The 24941-nt window shown below is 39.9% G+C and overlaps 1 protein-coding gene across 3 annotated transcripts in view; it reads right to left on the reverse strand.

The window, feature by feature from the left end:
• Positions 1 to 24941, reverse strand: part of sorl1 (sortilin-related receptor, L(DLR class) A repeats containing) — a 92432-nt gene that overhangs the window by 47843 nt on the left and 19648 nt on the right. For all 3 annotated transcript variants that reach the window (XM_038692897.1, XM_038692898.1, XM_038692896.1), the window contains exons 2-6: positions 24090 to 24206; positions 21224 to 21358; positions 18639 to 18800; positions 17327 to 17394; positions 10843 to 11023 (exon numbers count right to left, since the gene is read on the reverse strand). In XM_038692897.1, coding sequence (XP_038548825.1) covers positions 10843 to 11023; positions 17327 to 17394; positions 18639 to 18800; positions 21224 to 21358; positions 24090 to 24206 — 663 coding nt within the window. The remainder of the gene's footprint in view (positions 1 to 10842; positions 11024 to 17326; positions 17395 to 18638; positions 18801 to 21223; positions 21359 to 24089; positions 24207 to 24941) is intronic.

Raw genomic sequence — 24941 nt, forward strand, 5'->3', positions numbered from 1 at the left:
AGTTTCCAGCCCACCCTCTAGAGGAGGGTCATACAAGCTCATAGAGCCAGAGCTGGAGATCATGCAGTGCAGTGTGTCTCACAGAAAGTGGTTTCATGGTTATAAAGGAAAGGTAAATATTTTCTGCTTTTCCCTCTGCTGTCCTGTGGCTGCTCTGCCTCAACTTTGTCATTTAGGAAGTTTCCTGGTGGGCAGATGCTAGGCCGCTGCTATCAGCTGGCTCTGAACCAGCGGTCCAAAGCTTCTGTACTAATGTTAGAGGTGTCAACATCCCCCCGGAGCACCAAGCTTCCAGTCCAGGCAGAATCAGCAATAGGACAGCTAGCTGCACGGCTAACTGAGTAGCTAGCAGCAGCTGCTGATAGCAATAGTTAGCAGCTAAAGTAACGGGTAACATGCAAACTCTGTAAATCACCAAAAGTAGAGGCAGAGCAGAGGGAAAACCAGACAATATTTTTTACCTCAAATTAGGTCCAGTTTCAGTAAAAGCAGTGAATAAAGTTATAAAGTAGTTTTTGTACAGTAATCAGTGGCCTAGTCTCACACACAGCCCTGTGCCGCCAGGCCCCGCCCCTCTGCTGTGCTCGTGGATGTTGGGCAATCAGAAGCAAGTGAGCTTTCAGGGAGGGGGGCCTTAAAGAGACAGGAGCTAAAACGTGTTGAAAGAGTGAAAAGAGGTGCTGAAACAATGGACAGTATGAGAAAAATAATGTGTTTTTTGTTTTTTATACATTAAAGCATGTAAACATTTTCTAGTAGAAACCTAAATACAAGTATGTATGTAGTATTCCATGGCACCTTTAAGCGTTTCTGATTCATTTCAGTTTTGGAATACTTGTTCCTAAACATGTTTCCTAAAAATGAGTAAAGAAGTGCCCCTTTCAGAGACAGCTCGACTCCCTCATGATGAACAATGGCTGAATATGAAAGTCTTTTATGCCATTACCATCCACAAAGAGGTCTGACATCATGTTACATGCTTTTTGGGTCATGAAGGCTCAAATTTAGAAATCATTTTTCCTTATCTCCCACTTTTCCATGCCATCATCTAAATCTTATTCCTGTGTGTCTATAAATTAAAAAACTACTGAGTAACCTTCTTGCCTCCTCTGTACTAGATCTTTAAACATTGTCTTTCCACATTAAAAACTGTTTTGTCTCTACGTATTGTTCTAATACATAGTCCCAGCAACAGAAGAAATGTGTCTGTATTCTGCTCTGTGAATGAACCAGCCCTCTGTGCTTATTAAAGCTCTACTCTGTACTCCTAATTACACTGTCTTCACAGTTTACATATTCTCTATCCCATCCATGTATGTCTCATCCCTCGCTCTTCCAGCTGTGCATTCATTTTGTGAGTGTGGCTCAGTTCAAACTTACAGAGAGCGGCTTTATTATTTTACTTTGGATTAGCTTGGACCACCCTGTTCTAGGTTTTAAAAGAAACACCATCTTGTGAGAGAGAGAAAAAAAGAGACAGAAAAAGACCATCAGGGAGTTAAACAGAAGATCAGAAGAGAGAAGATAGCAGGAGGGCAGCTTTAGAAAGATAAATTCAGACTGCAATTTAATGAGCTGAGCTGCACATCTACTTTTCATTCTGTCTGGTATGTTAGAATTATATACTGGTTAGATTAATATAAAGAGCTGAAGCTGGACATTTATTAATAATCACATATGAGCCATTCTGTGTCCGTGACTCTGGATCCAGTATTGAATCCATTTATCAAATACAGATCTTTTCGAATCCCTTATTTAATCTAATTACATTTAGCTTTAAACATCTGCAAGTCAACAAAATTATAAACAACTACTAGTTAACATTCAGTTTAGATCTGTAATCCAGTTTTTTTGACTGACACAGCAGGAGCACTACAGATTTTAGAGTTACATTTAGCGAAACACACCCATTTGTTAAGAGTTAGACAAGCAGACTGATACCCTTTTCATATCTGTCAGTTAGCTTTGCTTAGCATAAAGATTGGAGGCAGGGTAGAAATGGCTCGGGCAATAAACACCTCCCAGCTTCCAGCACAGCGTTGTTATGGACAATGCTCTTGGTTAAAAAGAAAGGAACAGTGTTATTATACTGGACATTTGTGCTGCCACATGGTCGCACTTTAAATACTGTTTCAGAGGGTTTTCACCCTGACATCACACATCTGGGAGGAAACACTGAAACTGAATTTCTGTATGTTTTGTTACAATTTATTATTTCCAAAATAATGTTACTGAGAGTTACATCAGCTATCAGCAACTTCCATTCTAACCTACTGGTGCTGGGTTTTAAAGGACTCTTTGTGTGCGTGTGTCCCTTAGAAGGATTTCTTTCCCTTGACTGGCTGAGCATCCCCGATCTCTAGCATTTCAGCTTTTCCATTCAGTCTATTGATTTATCTAGCGTAGTGTCCACATTGACTGTGCGGTGTGATGTGAAAGCAAAGCAGCAACTACACTGAGACAAATGGACGGCATGGAGAGAGGGACAAACGGAGGTTAAGCACATTAAGAAACACAGATGCTATAGGGACAAAAACACTTGATAACAAAAGGTGATTCAAAAGCACTTCAGTATGTTTCTTCCTGTTCAGATGTAGAAACTGAAGAATTTCCAGATTACCAAAGTGGTCAATATTAATAAACTGTTCCTAGCCACTGTAACTCAGAAATAAAACTGTTGTTAACTGTGGGTTTGGAACCGAGATTTGTTCTTCTCCTTCACCCTTCCAGTTTACTTTGTAAGTCAAGAAGGAACATTGGAGAGGAGAATGTCTACAATGTATTTTCACATGTAAGTGGCACAGAGATTATATATTTTTCCACTGATACAACAAACTGCACTCAAATGGCAACTGTGAGTGAGCCACACATTCCACACTGAGCTCATGTTCTGATCCTCTCTAAACTCTCTAATCTCTGAAATGAGATGTGGTTCTTCTGGTCTCATCAACTCAGCCTGGGTGGCAAACAGACACATTGCTTCTGCAGTAAAAGGTGGAATGTGCAACTAAATAAAACAAAGTACTTCCACTAAACAGTGTTGCCACAGTTACGTTTGTCACTTGGTGATGTTAATATGCATACACCACCCACTGCTCAACAAAACATTTCTGATGTTCTCTGACAAGTCATGAATGGCAGGCCATCAAACCTCTCAAAATCAGTGCATTTGAAAAAATATATATATTTACACACCATAGTTGTCATTTGTCAGCTTCAATTTGTCACTATGCAGTCTCAGGTTTGCTTCATATAACTCAGATTTGTTTCATATACAGGGCTCTACAGTGCGACCAATTTTAACACCCCTAAAAGTAGATAGGTGTGAACCGGAAAAATGATTTCCAAGCACAGTGTGCGAGTAAAGATTGCCACCGTAATCCCCGCCCCGCCGTTATTCTTTCAAAACATAGTTGGACTGGCCACCGGCAACACCGGGAGAAATCCCGGCGGGTCTACCTGTGGCCGATTGAGCAGCTCGTTACACAAAAACATGATAGCAGTGTTTCAAAATTTGACTCATTGAAAACAGCTTTTAATATTTTTAAACGCTTTGATAATATTTTGGGGCCGTGCCGAGGGTCCAGCATCTTCACTTCCACAGTCTTCCACTGGATTCTCATCCTAAGCGCACACAAGGAGTTGGAGCACACACACAGAGTATAAATATGATTATAAGAAGTTGTTTGTTGATAAACTCTGTCTAACTGAAACATTTTTCACAGTGCTCTCAAATGTCTTTGTGTGCTCCTAAATGTTTTCATTTATGATTCAACTGTGATTCGGAGAGAGGTTACTCGTTAAGTGACACAATTTGTAGAAGAGCGCGATTACAAAAATGGATGGGAGAGGTAACGTAGGGTGAGTGAGAGAATGGGTAGGAGGGGCTCACATCGCTTTTCCCTCCGTGTTGCCCTATTTTAAGAATCTAAGCGCACGGCGCAGACGCATTAAGGGCGTGTCTGAATCCACTTGGTCAAAAATGGTCTGTGCGCCAGGCACATGGTTCAAAAGGGTTGTCCTGAGCCCCTTAACCAATCATGGGTGTGTTTTGGGCGTAACATGCAGTGTCATCTCCCATTCCCTTTAAATCCATTTGTTAATGACTGGCCCAGAGGAAGAACGCATGTTCACAGTGTTTTCTTTTTTTTATTTTTATTAAGGCTGACATTTTATTATAAGGAAAGGTACCTGCACCAAAACAAGCTGGAAATGTCACAAGCCAAATCCTCTGAGGGAAAGTGCCTTCTGCTGCTTGTTTCACCCAACTGATGTCCAGCTGAATCCCATCAGACCTTTGTGTGCTTTACAGTTTAGACAATGAGGCTCTCTCGCTCTGTTCTCTCGCAGCCTTTATTCTCAGGGATCATCCGTTACATATTCATGATCCCCTGGTCCAATGCACCTCCGGCGATGCTGTTGATGCAGCGTAAAGCCAACACGTCTTTTCTTTTAAATGTGCAATCTCTCTGTTGAAGAGGATCTCAGATGTTTTTATGTTAAGTGTTTCTGTCTTTTGTCATCCATGTGGGATTCTTTAAAAAAAACAACAACACACAAATGGATGAAAACATCCCCTACGTGTACTGCATCAACACACCAGACCAGTCTGTATTCTGTAGGGGTAGTTAAGATGTTTTTGTCCCTCCTTACGTGTTGTGCCTGGTTGTAAATTTAAGAAAGAATGGTTGACTGTTGAACTGTTTTTCTCCTCAGCTCTGTGCTCAGGTTTAGGGCTGTATTCCTACTTCCCTGCCCGCCCCCCCAAGGATCTACATTTAGATTCAAGTCATCCAATATCACCTAACACTTGAGAATATAAAAATGTGAATACAGCAACCAGCTGACTTCATCTCCAGTCCTGACATTTGTGTATCAAAACAAAGAAAAAGGTTTGGTCTTCAACTAATAAAGACAAAGACTACTGTTACTGCCACCACTGTTTAACATAATGAGGGTACAGCTGTTCACGCACTAACCCTACTTGAAAATACATTCAGTTTCTTTCACTGATGGACACCTAATATTTAAAGTTACTTAATGAATCTTATTAAATCAACGATGGTGAAGTTATTATTGATAATGTGAAAGGTCTCGCTCATAGCGACACACCCATAGAGAGTTATCACCCACCTCTGCAGTTTCCCTCAGCTCTTAAAGAGCATTTTAGCATCGTTCAGCTTATTCTTTTGGTTTTATGGCTCGCAACTGTTGAAGAAATATTGTGAGCCAGGTTCAGGTGTGAAGAAGTTTCGGAGACTGATGAAGACTTAACATAGCTTGGTTTATTGAGCCAGTGCCAGCATAAATGTGAACACATCAAATGCAAACACCAAGTGTCCAGGATCCTTTGATGTTTCCCTATTAGGCCATCTTTAGCTGGCCTTAACCTAGAACAACTAATCTATCTGATGTTTATTCTCCAATTGTACATCATATTGGAGTTGTACGCTGATCTGTGGAGCCAGTGAATTCTTATAAACATTCTTGTAAGACTCAACATTGTAAGATACCTAAGAATAGCTACTACTGTATATTGTTTTGATACACTCTTATCAGCATCATTTCCGGCAAGGGCAAGCAGCATCGTTCAGTGAAAAGGCTGTGATAAACCCACTCCCTGCCCAGCACTAAACAGCAGACCAAGATGAATAGCTGGTGAACATTGTGGAGCAATTAGCAGGTAAAGAGTTAAATATTTTCCCGAGGGGTTGGTGTGGAGACCAAAACAGAGCTAAAAGAACTGGGAATAATATTCGCTACTCTGAATGAATGTGAATGTTGCTCTGTATTATATATTGATAATGTCTTTTACTGACTGATGTTCAATTCTTGTGTCTTTTTATAAGAATATATACAAATGCTCGCCTACAGCGTGACCACTAGCATGGCACATACCTGAATTCTGAATTCCCTCATTCAGGTTTATGAGCCTTCTCATTCACTAAGATCTGCAAATGAATGAATGAATGAATGAACAGTTCAACATACACTGAGAGGCAGGAAATCTCAGTCCAAACTCTTTACCTGTGAGGCAGAATCCCTGTCTGTCTTTGTAGTTTTTTCCCCCTTACATTTCTGCTTCACTGGACAGTGACATTAGAGAGAGACTGGAAAGGCAGGGGGAGAGAGGGGACAACAGGCAGCAAAGGCCCCGGGGTCAGACTTAAACCCAGGCTGCTGCGGCACTGTGTCAAGGATCCAGCCTTGACACATGGCACTTGCTCAAACAGGTAAACCACTGGGTCACCCTGAGTCCCTTTCTGTCATCAAAGCTCGCTATATGCTCTCTCTCTCTTGACACTGATCTAGAATACCATTTCTTTCTTTATTGAGTAATAGCAACAGTCAATCTGGACATTTCCTGTAAAAAGAAGAAGAGGACACTGCCAGGAATGTTCAGCAGTCTAAGGTATTTACTAAACTGACTTGTTTAACTGCAAGGAAGCAACAGCTTGAGAAGACAGTAGAAATTATGCTGCACTTGGGATCGTGCCTCCTCCAATCCCCATTTCCTGTTTTCTTCTCTGTCTGTCCCGGACTTTCTTTGCAGAGAATCAGCGAGCTAAATCCAAGGAATATGGCAGATAACTGTGGAGAGAAGGGATGGGCCTTATCGACATCCCCATTACATCTACTAAGCCAGTTATCTTCCCCGGGTCTCCTCGAAGGGACCAAAGGCTGCAGTCTTTAAGGTCTGATTAGCACTCTATTCCTCAGGACCCCTATTGTTAGATAAAACTCTCCATTTCTGCCTCTTTAATTAGCTTAAGAAGCTTAGCACTGCCAGAAGCACTTGTGATATTCCATTATTCTAATCCTATTAGTGCAAGCCAAAGACAGAAGAGGAGAGAGGGTTACTGAGAGACGAGACTAAAAGTACCATCCTTTTTATAACTAATGAGCATGGCAGAAAATATAGATAGCTCTGCTAACAGTAGCTACTTGTTAGCTAATAGAGCTGATGCTTTGTGACGGGTTAGTCTGTATCTATTCAACACCACACATTTCTACATTTCTATACAAGCCCCAGAGGCAGCGGCTGTGCAGAGGGCTGTACTGGTCTGTCTGGCTGGTCTCATCAGCTAGGGGGGTCAGATTCAGAGCTCAGAGAGGAGGGCAGGTCACAGACGGGTCAATCTCAGCAACAATAACTATAAGTAAACTGTTGTCTAACACTGAGAAGCTCTCTGTATGTGAACGTTTTAAAGAACAAGGCGGGCAATATCAACACATCCCATGAAAAGACCAAACCCAACAATCCGTTAGCCACACTACATTCTGTTTTTTATTCAGCTTGACATTATTTCTTTAAGCCTTACAACAAACCCTTAAAGCTAAGCTTCTCATCATTTTTATGTCACTGTCATTTCTCATGGATGTAGCTAGCTAGCTTAACAGGCACAACACCAGGACCCAGGCTAGGCTGGTCTCACCATATTTTGACTATCCTACTTAGGCACTGAGCCCCAAACCCATACATTCCTACTGAAGACATCATAAATGGGCCTAATTTCTGAAAACAGCTGGGCACTGAAGTTTTTAGCAAAAATGAATAAATTATTAAAATAGTGCATTTGTCTGGGACTATTTTCAGCTGCGGATTTACACATTTAGTTATTTACTGTGTATTTCCAGCAGAGGGACACTGAAAAACTGAAAAGGACAGTCAGTGTTGCAAAGAAAAATTTTGTTTATTTGGTAATCTTACTGGTGTAACAATGGCACATAACAGGAAAATGACAGTTTCAGCTTGCTATCTTTGTCCATGGTGATGGAAAAACAACTTCAGAGGAACACTACTTAGAAGACAGTATGCAGGCATTCATCAATATCCATCTCTCAGCTGTTGGTTTCTGATTCCATCTCTCTGAACCGCCACGTTTACATTAGACTCTCTTTCTGAGCATATCCGGATATCAGTAATGTTTACTGTTCCCCGACCGCCTCCATCACATGCAGCACCACTGACCAAATGTTCTAGAAACGACAATCTCTGAGTAACACTACAGAGGAAAAAACCCTTAACAAGCAGGCCAAGCGTTGGCAGTATTATTTTGCCCTCTTGTCCTCAAAGCCTCTCTGTCTTTTCCATGCCAGCAAGCCCCAGATGGATCAGTATTAGGTCGCAGCCTAATTTGAGAAGGTTTTGTTCTCCAATCTACATACATTTTTGGAATTGATATGATTTAGCACAGTGGCTCCATCTGTTATGTAAGCGGGGAGATATTGGTAGAATAAGGGCAGACTAATGTATGATCTGCACCGAGCGTAAAAAAGGTTCATTCTTGACCTTGGGAATAGTTTGATCACAATAAAGGTGGTTACGATATTGATGTACTTTAAAAATAAAAGTTGTCGGTCAGCACTCGCCTGCTATAACAACAAAGTAAGGTGCTGGAGAGCTAACACTAGATGATCCGCTGTGGATCGTTTAAAGAGGAAAAAGACACAATCCTCACTAATATTTTAAATATCAAAGTGCTACAGAGTGTCGTTTCCCTCTCTAACAAACCAACTTTGGTCTGGATAATTGAGTGCAGGAAGGCTATACTGACTTGCAAATCTTACACACCTCTTTTCCCAACACCTTGCTTCACACATTTTGCCACATTAGTAAATGGAAATGAGAATTACTCATCAGTTTTGACCATATTAGCCACTGGGATTTATTAAGGCTGCTCTATATTGTTTTGGCTTCATTAGCTCAGTGCTAAACACTGCCTGCTTGCTGTGTACACAGTAAATTGCACCATATGCATCATGCATCTGCTCTAACAGATGACAGTGTGTAGAGATGGATCACTTTCTATTGCAATCAAATTTTAGTTGCAAATAGCAGAGCAGATAGAGACAAAGCTAGAGCAGATTCAGTCATTCAAATCATTGCATATTTAGCGCAATACAGTGTAGACAAATACCAATCTTCAGCTGAAGCACAGATGAGTAGAACTGAAATTCCAGACTTTACAGCATGTGAGCAGTGTGCAAATCAGAGCAGCGAGAGGTCACGTAAACCCCTGCTTTCCCTGCTGATTTGAAGTTAACTTCGTATGATGAACCATCTGAAATCAATGATCAGACAAATCCTTCACAGCCGACCTCTCTTTACAATCAGCTGTTTCTGAATACTGCTGCTACAGCCTGCCGCCAGCCCACGCCAAAGACGACATGCGACGCGGAGGAAAGCAAATCTTGCCGAGGCAGCCTGTGAAACAAGGGAGGAGATGAGATCCAAATCATATTCGCCATCTGCTCCGCTGTCTGTTTGTCTGCTGCCTAACAGAGTCTTCCACTACACAAGCAATGGAGACTAACAATGACAAACATACAGCGCTCCACGTTAGCGCCAGCCAAATATTGACCTAACGTCTGTTATTACGCTGAGGTGGGAAACAGGCTGCTCACCACATTCCTTAACTATGCCACAATGCAATGTAGGCTTTTCAAAATGAATGCAGGTGAATAGTAGGAATAGCAGGAAATGGCTACTTTCGGTTTCTACATTACATTTCTGTCTGCTGGTGCCTGGTACAGTTTCCTGATAAGACTTGGTGGAAATGGGAAGTGGGAATAAGATTTTTTTTAACCACAGGGACACCACAAAAAACCCCACTACCAATGCAAATTGATAAAACAAAAGTGTTGCGTTTATAATTTTGTTCAGTGTACTTAATAAAGAGGAACTGAAATAATTTCAGGAACTGCTTCATTCCTGCTGCTGATTTAGGAATAACTTTACAGGCTTTTTAAGAAGATTTTAACAGCATGTTTTATGTAATAAAAACATACATTTAGGGAAATAATGTGCTTATTCACGAGTGAGTTGAAAAGACTGATACCTAATACACTAATTATAGAGCTGGAGCTCCATATGTTGCTGTGGTTAGCCCATTTACACAGTACACAGTATGGCAGCCAGGGGAAACAGCTAGCGTGACACTGTCAAAGAACAGAAATCTTGTGGTTTTAATTGGAGTTAGGTGGTGAAACTATTTCGTGGGGAACAACAGTTTATCCATCCGCCCAGCATTTCTGTGCAGAGCAATAGCACTGGTTGCCAGATCAGTCATGAGCGCAGGTTTAGTCTCTGCACCCGCAAGACTCTGTGATGCTGACTTAAGATACTGCCCCTACCTGTTGTTCGCCAAGAAATATACTGCTCAAAAACTACTACTAATTGTCATTTTTACATATCATTTTGGGTGCAGATGCAACAAACTACATTTCTGTTTATCAATTTATAAGCTTTAGAGGTGTTGGTATGTGTATTTTTTTTTTTTTTTTTTTTACTTTGGACCAAACCAGACTAGCTGTCTAACTGCCTCCAGTCTATGCTAAGCTAGGCTAACCATGTCCCATCTCCAGCTATGTACATAGAGCCAAGAGAGTGTGGTATCACTTCATCTCAAAGACAGAAAATAATGTATTTTCCAAAATATGGAACTAGACCTTTAAGGCTCACAGTCTAGGACTTAATGCCTTCAATATACAACAAAAACCTAAATGAAGCGTCCTTTGTTTGATCAACAGTCCAAAAAGCCAAAGGTACTTCATTTAAAAAATAAAAAACTGACTAAAATATGAGCATTTTAAAGTAATATTCTGTCTATTGACCAATCAATTAATCTGCTAATTATTTCAGCAACATTTTAACCTTTAATAAAAAGGTCATCACCATTAGGCCATCCTTGTTTAATGTGCTAGAAAACAGTTCCAGAGTGCAGATTTTGAGCTCAAAGATAACACAATGGCAAGACACCTCACCTTACCAAGTTTAATCAAAATAAGAACATTAACCAAACGTGAGTGTTCAGTTGCCCCTCCCCCCCGCTCTCTTACCCGTGTGGTGGTGGCGAACATGTACTTGTCTCGGAGCTGGAAGCTGTCGACCTGCTCCAAGATCACTCTGCGGTTCAGTTCACTCTGGAAGAAGTCGGTGCTGCTGAGTATAGTGGAGACACCCTGGGGCTCGTGTCTCTGGACCAGCACAGTGGTTGGGGGGTCGTAGGGCTCCACGCCCCTGAGATGGGGAAGGAGAAAGTGGGTTGACAGAAGGTGGATTGGAGGTAAGGAAGTTAAGAGTTATGGGGAAAGTAAGGGCAGGTGAGGGAGAAAGGATGAAAATGGGAGAACATGAGAAACATTTTGTTAGTCAATTCTTCCTGAAACAAGCAGTCCGCTGCGTGTTGCTTGACGCAGCAACAAACCGCCGTGGCGTGGCGCAAGCCATGGGAAATAATGGGTTTCATAGAACAGTGGTTCTGTTGTGGCTGTGTATCTGAAAAGCCAGCACCTTTATTTATAAAACTTTTTTTAAGAATATGGAAAAGCTCTATTCACACCTTAAAATGTTATGGGGCAACACTTGTGTGTTTAACAAATGTTCCTCAGAGAGTTAGTTAGAAAAACTAACACTGGTCGGTGTTAAGAAGTGTTAAATTTTAACTCCAAAAAGAGTATAAAATGACACTAAACTAGTGTTAAGGTACCAACACTCCAAAAAGAGTTAAATTAACACTCTGTGGTGTGGACCAATATAGACACTTTAAAAGTGATAAAATCACCTCTGACAGTAATTAATTCAGGTATGCTGACTTCACTGTGCACTGACACACACACACACACAGACAGGAAGGTTCAGGGTTTCAATCACACCCATAGACTGTATAAAAATAGTTAAATAGCCACCGTGATGTCACCCATTGGATTGTGGACTACTGTACTGAAGCCTCAGAGTTTGTCATTTTGTCGCCATCTTGGTTTTTTGGAACTAGAAGTATTTGGGCGAGAGGGTGGAGCTGGGGATATGCATTGCTCCGTCTGACAGGTCGCAGTTGTAGCAACTTGTCAATCACAAGGTAGCCATGCCCTAAAGCATTCCCCGCTTTATCATCTATTTTACTCTAAATGGGACCATAATTAACTAAATGAACATCACACTGTACTGAAGAAGAAGCAATTCTCTGATTTCCTTAGGAGAATTGTTTTTTCCCCACACTTCCCAGACATGAAGGTAATGTGAGGTAATGTGAGGTTAAGACTCTAAACTGCACACAGACAACAAATGGATAAAAGATTGTTGTCTGTGTGTTTGCCCTGCAATCGTATCCAGCATATCCTGTTATCCAGGGTGTTTTCCTTTAGATGTCTCCTTTAAGAAATCATTCTAGCTTGGGGAACTTTACTCAACATCTTCAGAGGTGTCAGTCTGACAAACAAGGACTGAATTCTGCCTTAGGAGGTTGCTAAACAACCTAAAATAACTCTATTATTATAGTTCTGGCTTATACAGAGGCTATTCACTCTGACAAAGCATCCCTGTCATTTTTTTTTCAAAAAATGGCAACATTTCAAGATAATAAATGTCAGCACAAAATACAGACTATCAGCATGTTCAAACCGAAAATATCTGTCTGTGTGTCAACCTTGAAAAACAGTGTGGTCAAACTATTTGTGGCCACAAGTGTACAGCAAGGGTGTTCCAGAACCGTGGCATGGACAGCCAGCCAGCATGAATGAAGGAGATTCACTGGCTCTTATCGTCTGCCTTCCAAATCAGTGTGTTTTCCTCCTGAGTCTCGAGAGCTAAACAGAGAGAGCAGTGTCTCGGCTCGGCCTCTGTGGCATTCTTTCAAAAGGTCCCTGTTCAACTGATGGACACTGTCTGGACTGAGAGTGCACGCAGGGCTATTCGCAGTCTGTCTCTGTCCCATCCTTTGTATTGATCTCTGCCCCTCCTAAACACTTCCTAAAAATCCCTCCGCCCCTTTTTGGCAGTTTCTCATTTTCTGCCAGTTCTGTTTGACATTTGATTAGGGTTTCCCTGAAATATTTTTGAGGGAAAATACCACCCTTTTTTTTTTTTAATAGACTGCCAACCACCTAGTTTGTAATAAACTATTTTCAGGCCAAACATGCATGGCTTCTCATACACAATGGAACAAATATAATATATAATATAATTAAACAAGCCATCATAACTCAGGTGAAACCGTCAGGCGCAATTCAGTTTTTACATTTATAAATATCCTAAATTTCCTATTTAGTCAATAGGGCTGCCCCAATAAAAAAAAAAAAAAAAACTTCAATTAACAAATCGCAACCCCCGTGGCCTAACCTAAAATACATTGTAGTACTCACAATGTCATTCACGGTGCCTTCACTGCCTCACCGGAGTGAAAAGTTAGCATAACACGCTACCGCGACATGCTAACGTGACAGTAAGGCAGTCTCAGAAAAGCCTTATCTTTATTTACATTTTTTCCCCTATCTGTGGTGTAGAATCCAAAATTCTTACTTCTCAGATGGTTTGGTGTCATAATTATCTGTTCAGCATGGCTTGCTAGTTTCCTCCAGTTTGTGGTAAAGAAAAATAACAACACTAGTCTAGTTTACTTATAGGGCAACAGGCCACACAACAGACCACAGTGACAAGGCTTGGCCTGTTGCGCAAATAAACAGTGGATTGTGAATTTGATCCGATCACGGATACATTAATTTGAAGATTTGAATAAAAAGTAACAGCCCTCATAGTCAACATGTCAATTGGCCTGTTTGAGGAAACAAAAAAACAAACACAAAAAGCAATGTTGACTTTGCAAAGACATATTTGCTAGTGTCATGTGGTCCTTGTTAACCTTCCCCCCTCTGCCCCATCTTTTTCCATGTTCCCTCTGTTTCTCTTATTGCATTTAAAATCACTCTGTCTGCACAATTTGTGTCATTGTCTGTAATCCATATGGAAAAAGGGATTGTACTTCTCATTGTATACACAGAGGATTTTGCCACTCCGCCTGTCTCCTAGCAGTGAGATCAGAGGATTAGGAGTTGGGAGGGGGACCGACCCATCAGATTGGGTATGTTTGAATCCCATCCAGCAGCAGCCTGAGAGTCAGGCTTGAGCCTCTTTGGCTTTCAACGCCTTAAGACTGATCTGCAGCAGTAGCGCCCTTTGCTAAAGCTAGAACAAACAGGATTAGACCCAAATTGAATGGAGCCACTGGGGGGGGGTTAAGATTAATCTTTATTTGTAATCAGATAATTTGCAGTTTCTCTTGGTTGGTGTACCACTGCTTTGGCATAGCTTTAACATACTTAATCAGCTCTTACTGGCTGACCACTAAATGTCATCAATAGTTTAATTATCAGGAAGTCTATGAACATAGAATGACTAAAGATTCTCTATCGGAGCTACATTAAGAGTACTTAATAGATGAAGAACACATTTTTCAAACTTTGTTGCATTTAATGTGTAGGGAAAATGAACAAAAAACTCAATGCAATCGGAGGTCAAATTACCTTAGATTACCTTATTACATGATGGATATGGCCGAAATGACTCAGTTTTCACTCATTTTCATCTAACAGTACAGAAACTGTCTGACAGGAGGAGGATGACAAGACAAATGTCAGAAGGGAATAAATTATTTCTGCTGAGATGAAAAGTGAGATATAATGACTTTACAAAAATCTGAAGCATAGTTACAAATATTAAGCTTCATCATATTAGTGGCTACGCATATTTTTCTGCTCATATAAATAAATTAGCAGACCTAGCTGTCTCGAGTAGAGCTTCCTGAATTCATTAAAGACGTTGGAGTTAGTTTTCATCAATGAATAACGAGGAATGATAGTACAAAATGTGGCGTCACTGGGGAGAGAAGTGTTTAGAAATGGATTCAGTTACATCAAATAGACTTTTGACAGGGAAAAGGAATTTGTTTATAGAGAAATCATAGAGTCAACGGTTTTAGTTTGGCTGATGGGGGGGAAAAAAACCTCAACCCACACTCATGGCAGTCAACAACACTTTCTCTTCGTTTTCACGTCAACTTCAGCTGAAAGTTAATGTGTTTTAATTGCTACATACATCAACTGCCATTTAAGCTGCTTTCCTTTCTAACTAACCAGCAAATCAGCAAACCGTTCATCTGCTTTCAGGTGTTTCGCTTAAACTGTTACAGGAACTTACTTTCAGTGATAATTTAGCTGCCTACAGAGTTCATTTAAATGACATCGCAACAACGCGTACACTTCATCTCAACCTTCAACCGCTTTAAGTGAAGTGATTAAAGTGAGACTCTCATTTAATCTGTTTAAAGTGTTTGAACATGCAATTTTCAAATGAGAATTTTTTAATACTCCTTTGCTTTTATTGTTATGGTCTGTTTTTCATACAGTGCCACACACTTGAAGATCTGGATATGAGTTTCAGTCCACATAATACCCTGAAATTTGCCCTAAATATATTTTGTTTTCTATGTATGAAGAAGTGTTGGCTGCCAAGTATCAACACTCATGTTCTCATATTAAAAAATAAATAAATAAAAAATAACCTCTCTGTAGTTGGTTTCCAGTCTATCAGTATTCCAATCAGGTGCCTTTCAATTCTACAATATAGTGAACATGATCTAGGTGAGGTGTGTAAGTGGGTGTGTGCAGGCACACTGTGCGTTATCTTGTTATCAGTGACAGAATTCCGTTGACAGAGCAAAAAGTAATTAGGCTTCACCAAGGAGCCGCTGTGAGGGTGACCAGAAGCTCCGTGTCATCTATCTAAAGGCGACCTTGGACAGTAGGAGATGCAGAGACAGGAGGTGGGAGACATGTATTCATCTGAAAACTCATTTATCAACTAGCAGACATCAGAATGGCCTGATGGTGCTGTTTCCTCATTTTCCCTCAGCTGTTGTTTTCTAGAGTCCTAAGCACTGCCTTATACTGCTTTCATTTAAATTTAAAGTAACAGACTCAGACTGCTGAAGCGTTGAGCCCGGAGAAGGGATTTGCAGTCACGGATTTCATTGTCTTGCTGTTGGCAACAGTGCAGTTCAAAAGACTTTAAAAGAAGGGCTACATCAACACCAAAGCTATATATTAGCTTTTGTCAAACTGGGTTAAAGCAGACAACAAATCAACAATATGGATTCACAGCAGGAGTAATCTTTTCTCTTGCTCAGAGACAAATGCTACTGGTCTGTTTATGTTGTAATACAAATCGATCCCGGGGGTGAAAAGCTGGGTTTGATTGCAGTGAGTTATGTTTTATACAAAGTAAATCATTTAAACACTCCACCAATCTTAGCAAATATCAGCACCATGAGGACAAAGAAGCTGCAAAGCCACTGTTAACATATTTCCATGAGTACCATTTATCCTGCCTGAACTCTGGGGGCCATCTTTATGAACAGCAATTTAGAAAGAATCTGTTGGTGCTGCCATGAACAAACTGAATGAAGGATGTATTGCAAACATCATTAAACACGTCAATAAACACCTGAGGTAGCAAGACAAGGAGCAGGACATCCAAATGCATCACAGCAGTCTCATAAGATGGAATTAAGAGTAATAATGTTTAAAATTATCTATCTCAGTTTTTAGGTAAAGCCAGTGTTCACTCGACCCCTCGGTCTGTCAATGGGCTTTCTGCCCGGGTGCCAGGATGTAGTATCAACCGGGCAGAGCATGGCAGGGCCCAATAAACAACTGATAAATACCTTAAGGGCCCCGACAAATCAAGCTGACTTCAAAGAACAAGCACCAATAAAGACCCACTGATGTGTCACCTCACCTCATTTTAGTTGTGAATATTTATTGTTTTAGAGAAATACTTGACGCCAAGCTTTCAGGGGCTTTAAGATCCAATCCATATACACTAATAAAAAATTATACACGCAACACTTTTGTCTTTCCCCCATTCATCATGAGCTGAACTTAAAGATCTAAGACTGTCTCTATGTACACAAAAGGCCTCTTTCTCTACAAATTTGTTCACAAATCTGTCAAAATCTGTGTCAGAGAGCACTTCTCCTTTGCCGAGCCTAAGGCACACCTGTGCAATACCCATGCTGTCTGATCAGCATCTTGATATGCCACAACTGTGAGGTGGATGGATTGTCATGATGAATGGGGGCAAAAAACAAAAGTGTTGCATTTATAATTTTGTTCAATGTATTTCAGAAAACACATTAGGTAAATGAATGAGATGAAAGTGCCTCTCCTAATATTAAGTCAGCCTTTAAAACAGGGTGATTGTTCATAGATTCATCCCACTGAGCAGGGCATTAATGATGGCTACTACAGTACTTTCTATTACAGTACTACAGTATTTGTTAGTAATCATCACCTGAAAGCTAAGGAGAAACATATTTTTTGTGATACTGCCTTGACTGATATTTTCTGGAAGGCTGTATTTACTCTTTCCTACATCTACTGAGCCGCTGAATGCAGCACAGAGTCAGCTCAGGATATTTCTCACATGGAGTATGGACATACTTCATTGCATATTGTGCTTGTTTGTGAGCTGAGACAACGGTTGTCTTACCAAAAGTAGGTCTTCACATGCTCTTGGATCAACACCCATGTCTCCCCAAAGTCGTCTGATTTCCACAGCTACGGGGGGAGGAGAGAGACAGCGTGAGGAGAGGGAGAAGTAGTAGAAGAAGAGGGGGATGGTGCACTGTAAAAATGTAGGTCATGCTCATTCCCTCATTTTGGCTCTTACCCATGTGACAAGGAAAAAACTGGAGAGCCGTTTGGTGCTATTGTGATTGAAGTCAAGAAAAATAAGCATTTGTGCAAAAAAGCTAAGCAACCAATAGTTTCATCTCTTGGTTACCATATACTGAAAGTTGAAGAATATGAATTCACTTATTTCACTTATACACTATATATATGACTACAAATTAGGGCAGCACAATACATGAAAATATTATCCAAATCACAATCAGGCCAAGCGCAATTCACAGAAGCTGCATATTTTTGATAAAGGTAAAATGTGGCAAAACAACATTATAATGGCAGATAATGCTGCGGAGATGTCCGGGCCTACAACTATCACATCATCATAACTGTAATAGGGTTTTATTTTTTTTGGTGAAAATGCAAAAATGATCATTCCCATTAATCGTGAATCATATCACTAATCGTAATATCTGACAAAATAATCGCAAAATATAATAATAACAGTAATAACAAGTAGTGACTAAAAGGCACAAGGGCAGTGCAGCTTTCAGGCATTTCAAGCAGTCTAATAAATCGATTCAAAGCAGTTTTATACTTTATATGGCCTAGGGCTGGACGTTATGGCCAAAAATGTTATCACTATAAAATATCATATCATATCTTTCGATATCGATAATTATCACGATAAATATCAAATCGTTCTTTCTTTCGAGTTTAAAGGCTGATTTTTGCTCCTGAGTGAAGAAACCTGATGGTTAATTGTGGTGTAAACTTCTTTATGGTCAATGGATCGCTTCACAAATCTGAGGTAGAACATTCAAAACAAATTATAATAAATTCTTTGTCAACAAATACGCAAATAATATGCATATAAAATTAAGAAAATGCTTTTTTCAGTCCTTTTTCCTCAACAAAATAAACATCTTAATAAAATTAAGTCGTATTTCGTGTATGATTCAAGTGAATAAAGTCAAACATTTATTGAATATTAATTGAACATTTGTTGTACTGTTAAAGAAAAAAAATTATATTGCAATTGTTATTGTTTCATTGTCCAGCCCTAATATGGCCGTGTCCTTGTGCCGTGCTATCACACATGAGGTTTGATCAACAACTATTAGATTACAACCCATGACGATAAAGCTGCTGCTGCAGGTGGAGCCAGTCTTTACCTGTTTGTTCGGGTGAGAGCTGTCGTAGCCAAGAACCAGGTTGGATCTCCCGCTGTGGAGCAGCAGGTCTGTCGGTTTGAAGGGCAGGGAGAAGCCCTGGACGCTCTTACAGAAGTCAAAGGTGTTCCACAGGTAGTTGTTGGTGGAGTCTACAAAAAGGTACTGAAGAAAAAGTAAAAATACCCACTTTAGCACAAAACATAGGACATTAGACAAATCCTGAATGCATTTGCAATACATTAAGTCAAAAGTATGATGTTGTTTCTGAGCTAATTTGATAATTTCCTAGTAAAATGAACTTCAAACGGAAATACTGAAATGTATAACAAGTCATCTTACATATTCAGTGCCCCATTAACTCTCGTATACCCACCAGCCCCATTCCACCATTGGATTATGTAATTGTACTGCGCTAATCCCACTTTTCTCAGATCGCTTTGATGTGCTGTGTCACTGTATTCCCAATAACCACTCAAGTCTGTGTAAGCGGGGCACAGTGTAGCCGCACAGATGACAGCCAGAATCACATGATACACCAACAGTGTAATATGCTAGGTAGATTTTGTACCCTGTTATCCTGGTCAGGGTACATCTCCTTTCAAACGCATTAAAATCTTAGGAAGAAGAAATAAATACTTTAAAAGCACCACCAGATGAAAACCAGGAGGAAGAAATAAACTAAGAAATAAAAGTAAATTCAATGCAAAAGTGATTATTAGAACTTACTTTATTCCAACAGTCTGAATTACAAAAGGTGCAATAACCCTCTGACTCTTTAATCAAACATGTTTTGCGAGCTATCTGCCAGGCCTGTGAACTAACTAACTAACCAACCAACCACAGTGAGGCTTTGTTCACTTGATTATGCAACTCTCTGACTGACTTCCTAATATGCAGAAGCCAAGAGAAGATTCTGCTCTTTGTTCTCTCTGCCTAACCTATATTTGTCCAGTACCGTCGCTTCATCTCTGTCTACTTGCAATTATCCACACCCCCCTCCTTGTCCAGACACACTCAAATCTGACACTCTTGTCAGCCCCGAGAGAACATGCTATTCTCCACGTGCAGAGACTGAGCTTTTATGTTCACCGCTTATGTTTTCCTTATAATCCCTGATGCAATGACGAATAAGGTCATTCCATCGGTGTAGAAATGTGTGTGAATGTTAGTTTCTGAATAAGCATGTGGGCTCAATGTATGAATGTGTGTGAATTGGTAAATGTGATGTAGTGCAACAGCGCTTTGAGTGGTCGGAAGACTAGAAAGGTGCTATACAAATACAAGCAGAACTTTCCCCAGTCTACACAACCACATTCCATTAACACATTGTAGGTTACTCGCCTAAAACCTGGTCACACTTATAAAAAGCCTTGCTCCAGTGGCCTTTATCTATTCTGTCCCTTCATCTTTTTGAGACACTTTATCTAGGACAAACCAAAGGAACAATGACTTGGTAATTTTTCATAAATGCTACCTTCCTAAGGTTAACGTCCCCAGTCCTCATCTTTTGCTCAAGGCATCAGTATGCTTCAAATAAAAAAGCATATTGGATAGCTAATCGGTGTGTGAAACCACCTTCGCCCACACCTTTCAGACTAAAAATCTGGGACAGCGTGTCTGACAACTTTGGTAATTTTCCGAAACCAAAGATCCAATAATCATGCCCACTTCTCTCTCAAGGTCCCTTTTGTCATTCATCGCTACAGCTACTTATGTCATTTTCCATGTGTACAACTGAGTGCTGTTACGTTATCCTGTCTCGCCCTTTTTTATGACAGCTAGCTTTAAGCTCTGCCTTCTTGCTTGTTTTAGAAAGTTGCAGGATATTCACAGTGTATGTTGGTGTACCAAAGCCATGATGTCCAACCAACTTCCTTTTATTCAGAAGAAGCTCCTGGTTTATCACCTATTTTGGACCTCATATCAGACTTAGGGTTTTGGAACTGATTTTTTATTTGCACTAAAGCCATTCTAGCTATTAGAAGTAGAGCAAATAATAGAACTTTAAACTTTACTGAAGTTCAGTCAAACAGTCTCCAACTCCAACTGATTTTTTGAAAAGGCCAAAATATGTGTATGTCAACAATCCACCAAAGCCAGGAAGTCCTCCAAGATGAAACCTCCAAGATATGTGTGTGTTCAGGAACAGGTTGCAGAAGATGTTTAATAAAAGGATCACAATCCTAACACATAAACAGTACCCAAGAGCACAATGGCTTCCATCACGGTCAAATGGAAAAAGTGTGGTACGCCCGCAAAACTTCCTAGGGTGAGAACAACCCAGTGAGAACTCAGCGATCTTTAAGGATTCATGCAGTTCTTTTCTATATAACACATTTGATATTCCGCTTCAACCCCATCTACTGTACCTGACGGTGGATTGTGTTCATTATGCGTGCAGCTGACATCATAATTCAAGTCTTGCCTACAGAGACCCCTCTACTGTACAAATCACCTCCTTTTTATGACCTCACCTTCAGCAGTGCACTTCCTCGTTGCCCAGGAGCAGTTAACTTCATGTGTTTTAAAGAGCATGTGACAATATTGCACACCTTAGTCTGTAAGTAGTACTGACTGGGACTTACCCTCCTGTTGTCTGCAGGGCTGTGGTAGAACTGGGAGATGACCTGCTTGTTGCTGTCCTTGGCCTTGACGTCTGAAAGCTTGAACTTGTCTGAGATAAGAGTGAAAGTGGTCCCATAGTCATTGGACACGTAGACCTGGAGACAAACAGGAGAAGAGGGAGTAAGCACTGACTACACCTTATGGTCCATAATAACTGCACAAACAGCATGGTTCTGGATAGCAAAATTGCTATTTGAAAGAGTGCAGTTTTCAAGTCGCAAGCACAGCACATAACAGTGTCACTGCTGAATTCACCTGCTCTAGTGTCACCTGTACATTTACTGAGCTGTAGCTACTTAAAATGAATTATGTGAGAGTTATAAAATCAACAAACATGGATGCACGTGCACACACTGAGTGGAAGTTGGAAGCACAAGACCCGATGGATGAAGTAACTGCAGGTACCGAATCTTTTTTTTTCTCTTTCCAGGACAAAATCAATTGCCTGTGATCAAATATAGTGAGAGCAGCTGATGTTGGGGAGTACAGCCAAATTTGTGCTAAATTATTATAGATGCAATCAAAAACTCTCCAACCTCTGCACTGTACTGCATTGAAGGAAAAGCAGAAAAAATGTCCCCTACGACTGTTATAAATATATTATAAATTAAAATAAAATAAAATAAATAAATCGGTAAGTGTGTGTGTGTATGTTAAAAATATATTAAAAATAAAATAAATAAATAAATGAAACCGTAAAATGTGTGTGTATATATTAATAGACAAAAAATAAAAAAAATAATTAATGATTAAAAATAATAATAATATAAAATAAAAAAATCAGTATTAAATGTAAAAACAAAACAATTACTAAAATATCAAACAATCAAAATAATAATAATTTGAATATCTGTACAATTATTTGTTAGTCTGAGGTTCCACTGGATGTCCTCACTTCATGGCATGAGGAGACATATTTTGCAGCAATTATTTCACATTTGAGCATTTCTCCCAGTAAATAGGGGAGTTTCTGTGTGTCTGATATGAATTCGAGGTATATTTGGGAAATTTGGCAAAGTGTTTTTGTCTTAGTGTTTTTTATTTATTATTTTTATATCTCTCTCTCTCTCTCTAATTCAAATGAGCTTTATTGGCATGAATGTGTAACAACAACAATATTGCCAAAGCATCATACATACAACAAAAGAACAATCAATCCCATACATTTCATTAAACAAGTAATTAAAGTGTAAAGTAATCAAAGCGTATGTGTGTTTGTGTTAAAAAAAAAAAAAGAAGAAATAAAAAATTAAAATAAAAACTTGAGAGCCCTGGACACACCCTTTCAAACATGGCTTCACAGAAGAAGACCACTCTGGAACACATTAAATTAAAAAAATGAGCTTTTTGCTGTGCATAAATTTATTTTTATAATTAAACACATAAACACCCCAACTGTTAATTTCAGACATTTATCCAGCAGGGAGCTAGCAAGCAAGTAGCTTGGTAGTTGTGTAAATGGTGAACAGAAGAATTTCCAAGTAAACCTTTCAGCACATGATTAAAACATCGATTTAAGCTGATCCCCTTTATAAGCTGTGGATGCTGAGACATCCAGGATTTCAGGCTGTGAAGTAGCTCATCCTGTCAGTCTGTGAAGCTAACGTTAGCTTAAAGGTGTTTTCTTGTTTACACTCAGTGTGTCTATCCTTTAAGTCTAACAAACGCATTGATGCATCGCCTTCCTCATAGCTTTACTGAAGGTCAGAAACCTGTCACAGTGCAGAGCTGTCAGCAGCAGTGTAGCGTTCTGGCGTCCTTAACAGTTAATATACCACTAATTTAACCTAAGAAATGTGGGCTAAATTGTAATTTTTTTCTATGCTGACAAAGGAAGTTTACTTAAGGAAACTGGCGTTTCTCTCTTTTGAACCACTGGAGGACCTCAATAAAAGACAACTACATAATGCGCCATCACCATTTATAGCAAAGAATCACAAGTTAGATGAAAAGAAATCCTCAAATTGTCGGGACATTATTACTGAATTTGAAAATGAAATCATTCCATTAATCTGCAATTAACAAAAAGGCTTGAGTATCCCCTCGACTACATCCCTTGGGAGACAATTAAACATTTAAAAATGTCTACTCTTTCAAACATTTGCCTCCACAGCTGTGGGTCTGTATGCGAGATAAACTTTATACTTTTAATTATACCTTAAGTCTTTATGGTCTAATTAGAACTCAGTGAGGTTGTAAAAAGTTTTACACATGGGTTGGCTGTTACTTTGGCCCAAAATCTCATCAGATAATGTCTGTTGGCGAGGTCTGTCTCTTATATGATGGATGATGTTTGATTACCTATTTTATTAACCAAAACAGATCAAACATTGGACTTTTAAAAGTGAATGGAACCTTTTAGTGGGAGAATATAACACAAACTTGTAAAATATTTTTGTCAGACAAAAATCAATATAACCCTTAAGAAACCTTCATAAAGAAAACACTAAAGAGGGTTTCAGTCGTTTAGCTGTGTGTGTGTGTGTGTGTGTGTGTGTGTGTGTGTGTGTGTGTGTGTGTGTGTGTGTGTGTGTGTGTGTGTGTGTGTGTGTGTGTAGGTAGCAGATGGAGGTCTTAATCTGTGGCTCAACAATCAAACTCTCCACAAACATGAGAAACAGTTCGACAAGTGTGAACGCACACCTTCTGCTGCACTGCTGATATATAGAGCCAATTTACTGACTGGGGATCATTTGAAAAGAGAAATTAAGACTGGTGACATATCAGGAACACTATGTGAGGTTATACAGACTATAAAATCAAATAGATGTGCTATTTTTGGCTTTTCTAGATCTCTTATGGGTGGATGTGTTCAGGTGTACTTACAGAGCTGGTTTTGGGCCCTGTGGCTCCCGCGCTGTCTCGGGCCAAGGCTACGATGACATTGCTCTTCTCTCCAGCCCAGTGGACCACCATCTGGTTATGAGAGTCGTTCAGGTTGGCCTGCAGGACAAAACAGGTTGAACAACAGATGCAGACTCAGAATCTCTCTTCAGACTAATGTAAAAGTAAACCCGACTATAGAAATACTGTGTCACTCACCACATAGCAATAAAAAAAAAAAAAGAAAAAAGAGAAAAGACAACTGTACAGGCATGCAAACTGGTCAGGGGTAAAAAAGGTGTGAAGGATACACAAGCAGAGAAACGCACAGAGACAGTGTAAGATGGGTATTTTATTAAGCTTACATGTTGTCTACTGCAACAAGAGAAACATACCGACATGCAAGGGCGTCACTTTGTGTTGAAAAGTAGGGGGGACATAAGCCTTATGTCCCCACTTAAAGGGCTCAGATTAGGAGTGTGATGATACACTCCCGAGACGTGGCACCATAATGGCGTCATGAGAATGAGATGTGACGACAATTAAAAAGTATTTAATAGAAATCATCAAGGCTGAAATATATTAGTTGGGGAGGTCGGGGGGTCCTCCCCCAGAAAAATTATTTCCTTCATCTTCCCTGCTGAATTAGCAGACATGCAGGCCTGATTCAGTCATACCTCCTCTTTTGTCATGTACGAACGGAAACTTGGCTAAACAGAAACTGTGACAAGAAGGTGTTAAAAGTTACTGACTGGTGCTGCACGTTTTGGGGTCATTTTATAATCAGTAGCTTGTTTTACCTTACTTAAATAAATATAAAAATAAGTGCAAATAAACCTCTCTCAAAGCACTTTC

The sequence above is a fragment of the Micropterus salmoides genome, unplaced genomic scaffold (genome assembly GCF_014851395.1).
Source record: "Micropterus salmoides isolate LMB-PRFRI ecotype aquatic unplaced genomic scaffold, ASM1485139v1 Ms_hic_scaffold_3, whole genome shotgun sequence".
Lineage (NCBI taxonomy): Eukaryota > Metazoa > Chordata > Actinopteri > Centrarchiformes > Centrarchidae > Micropterus > Micropterus salmoides.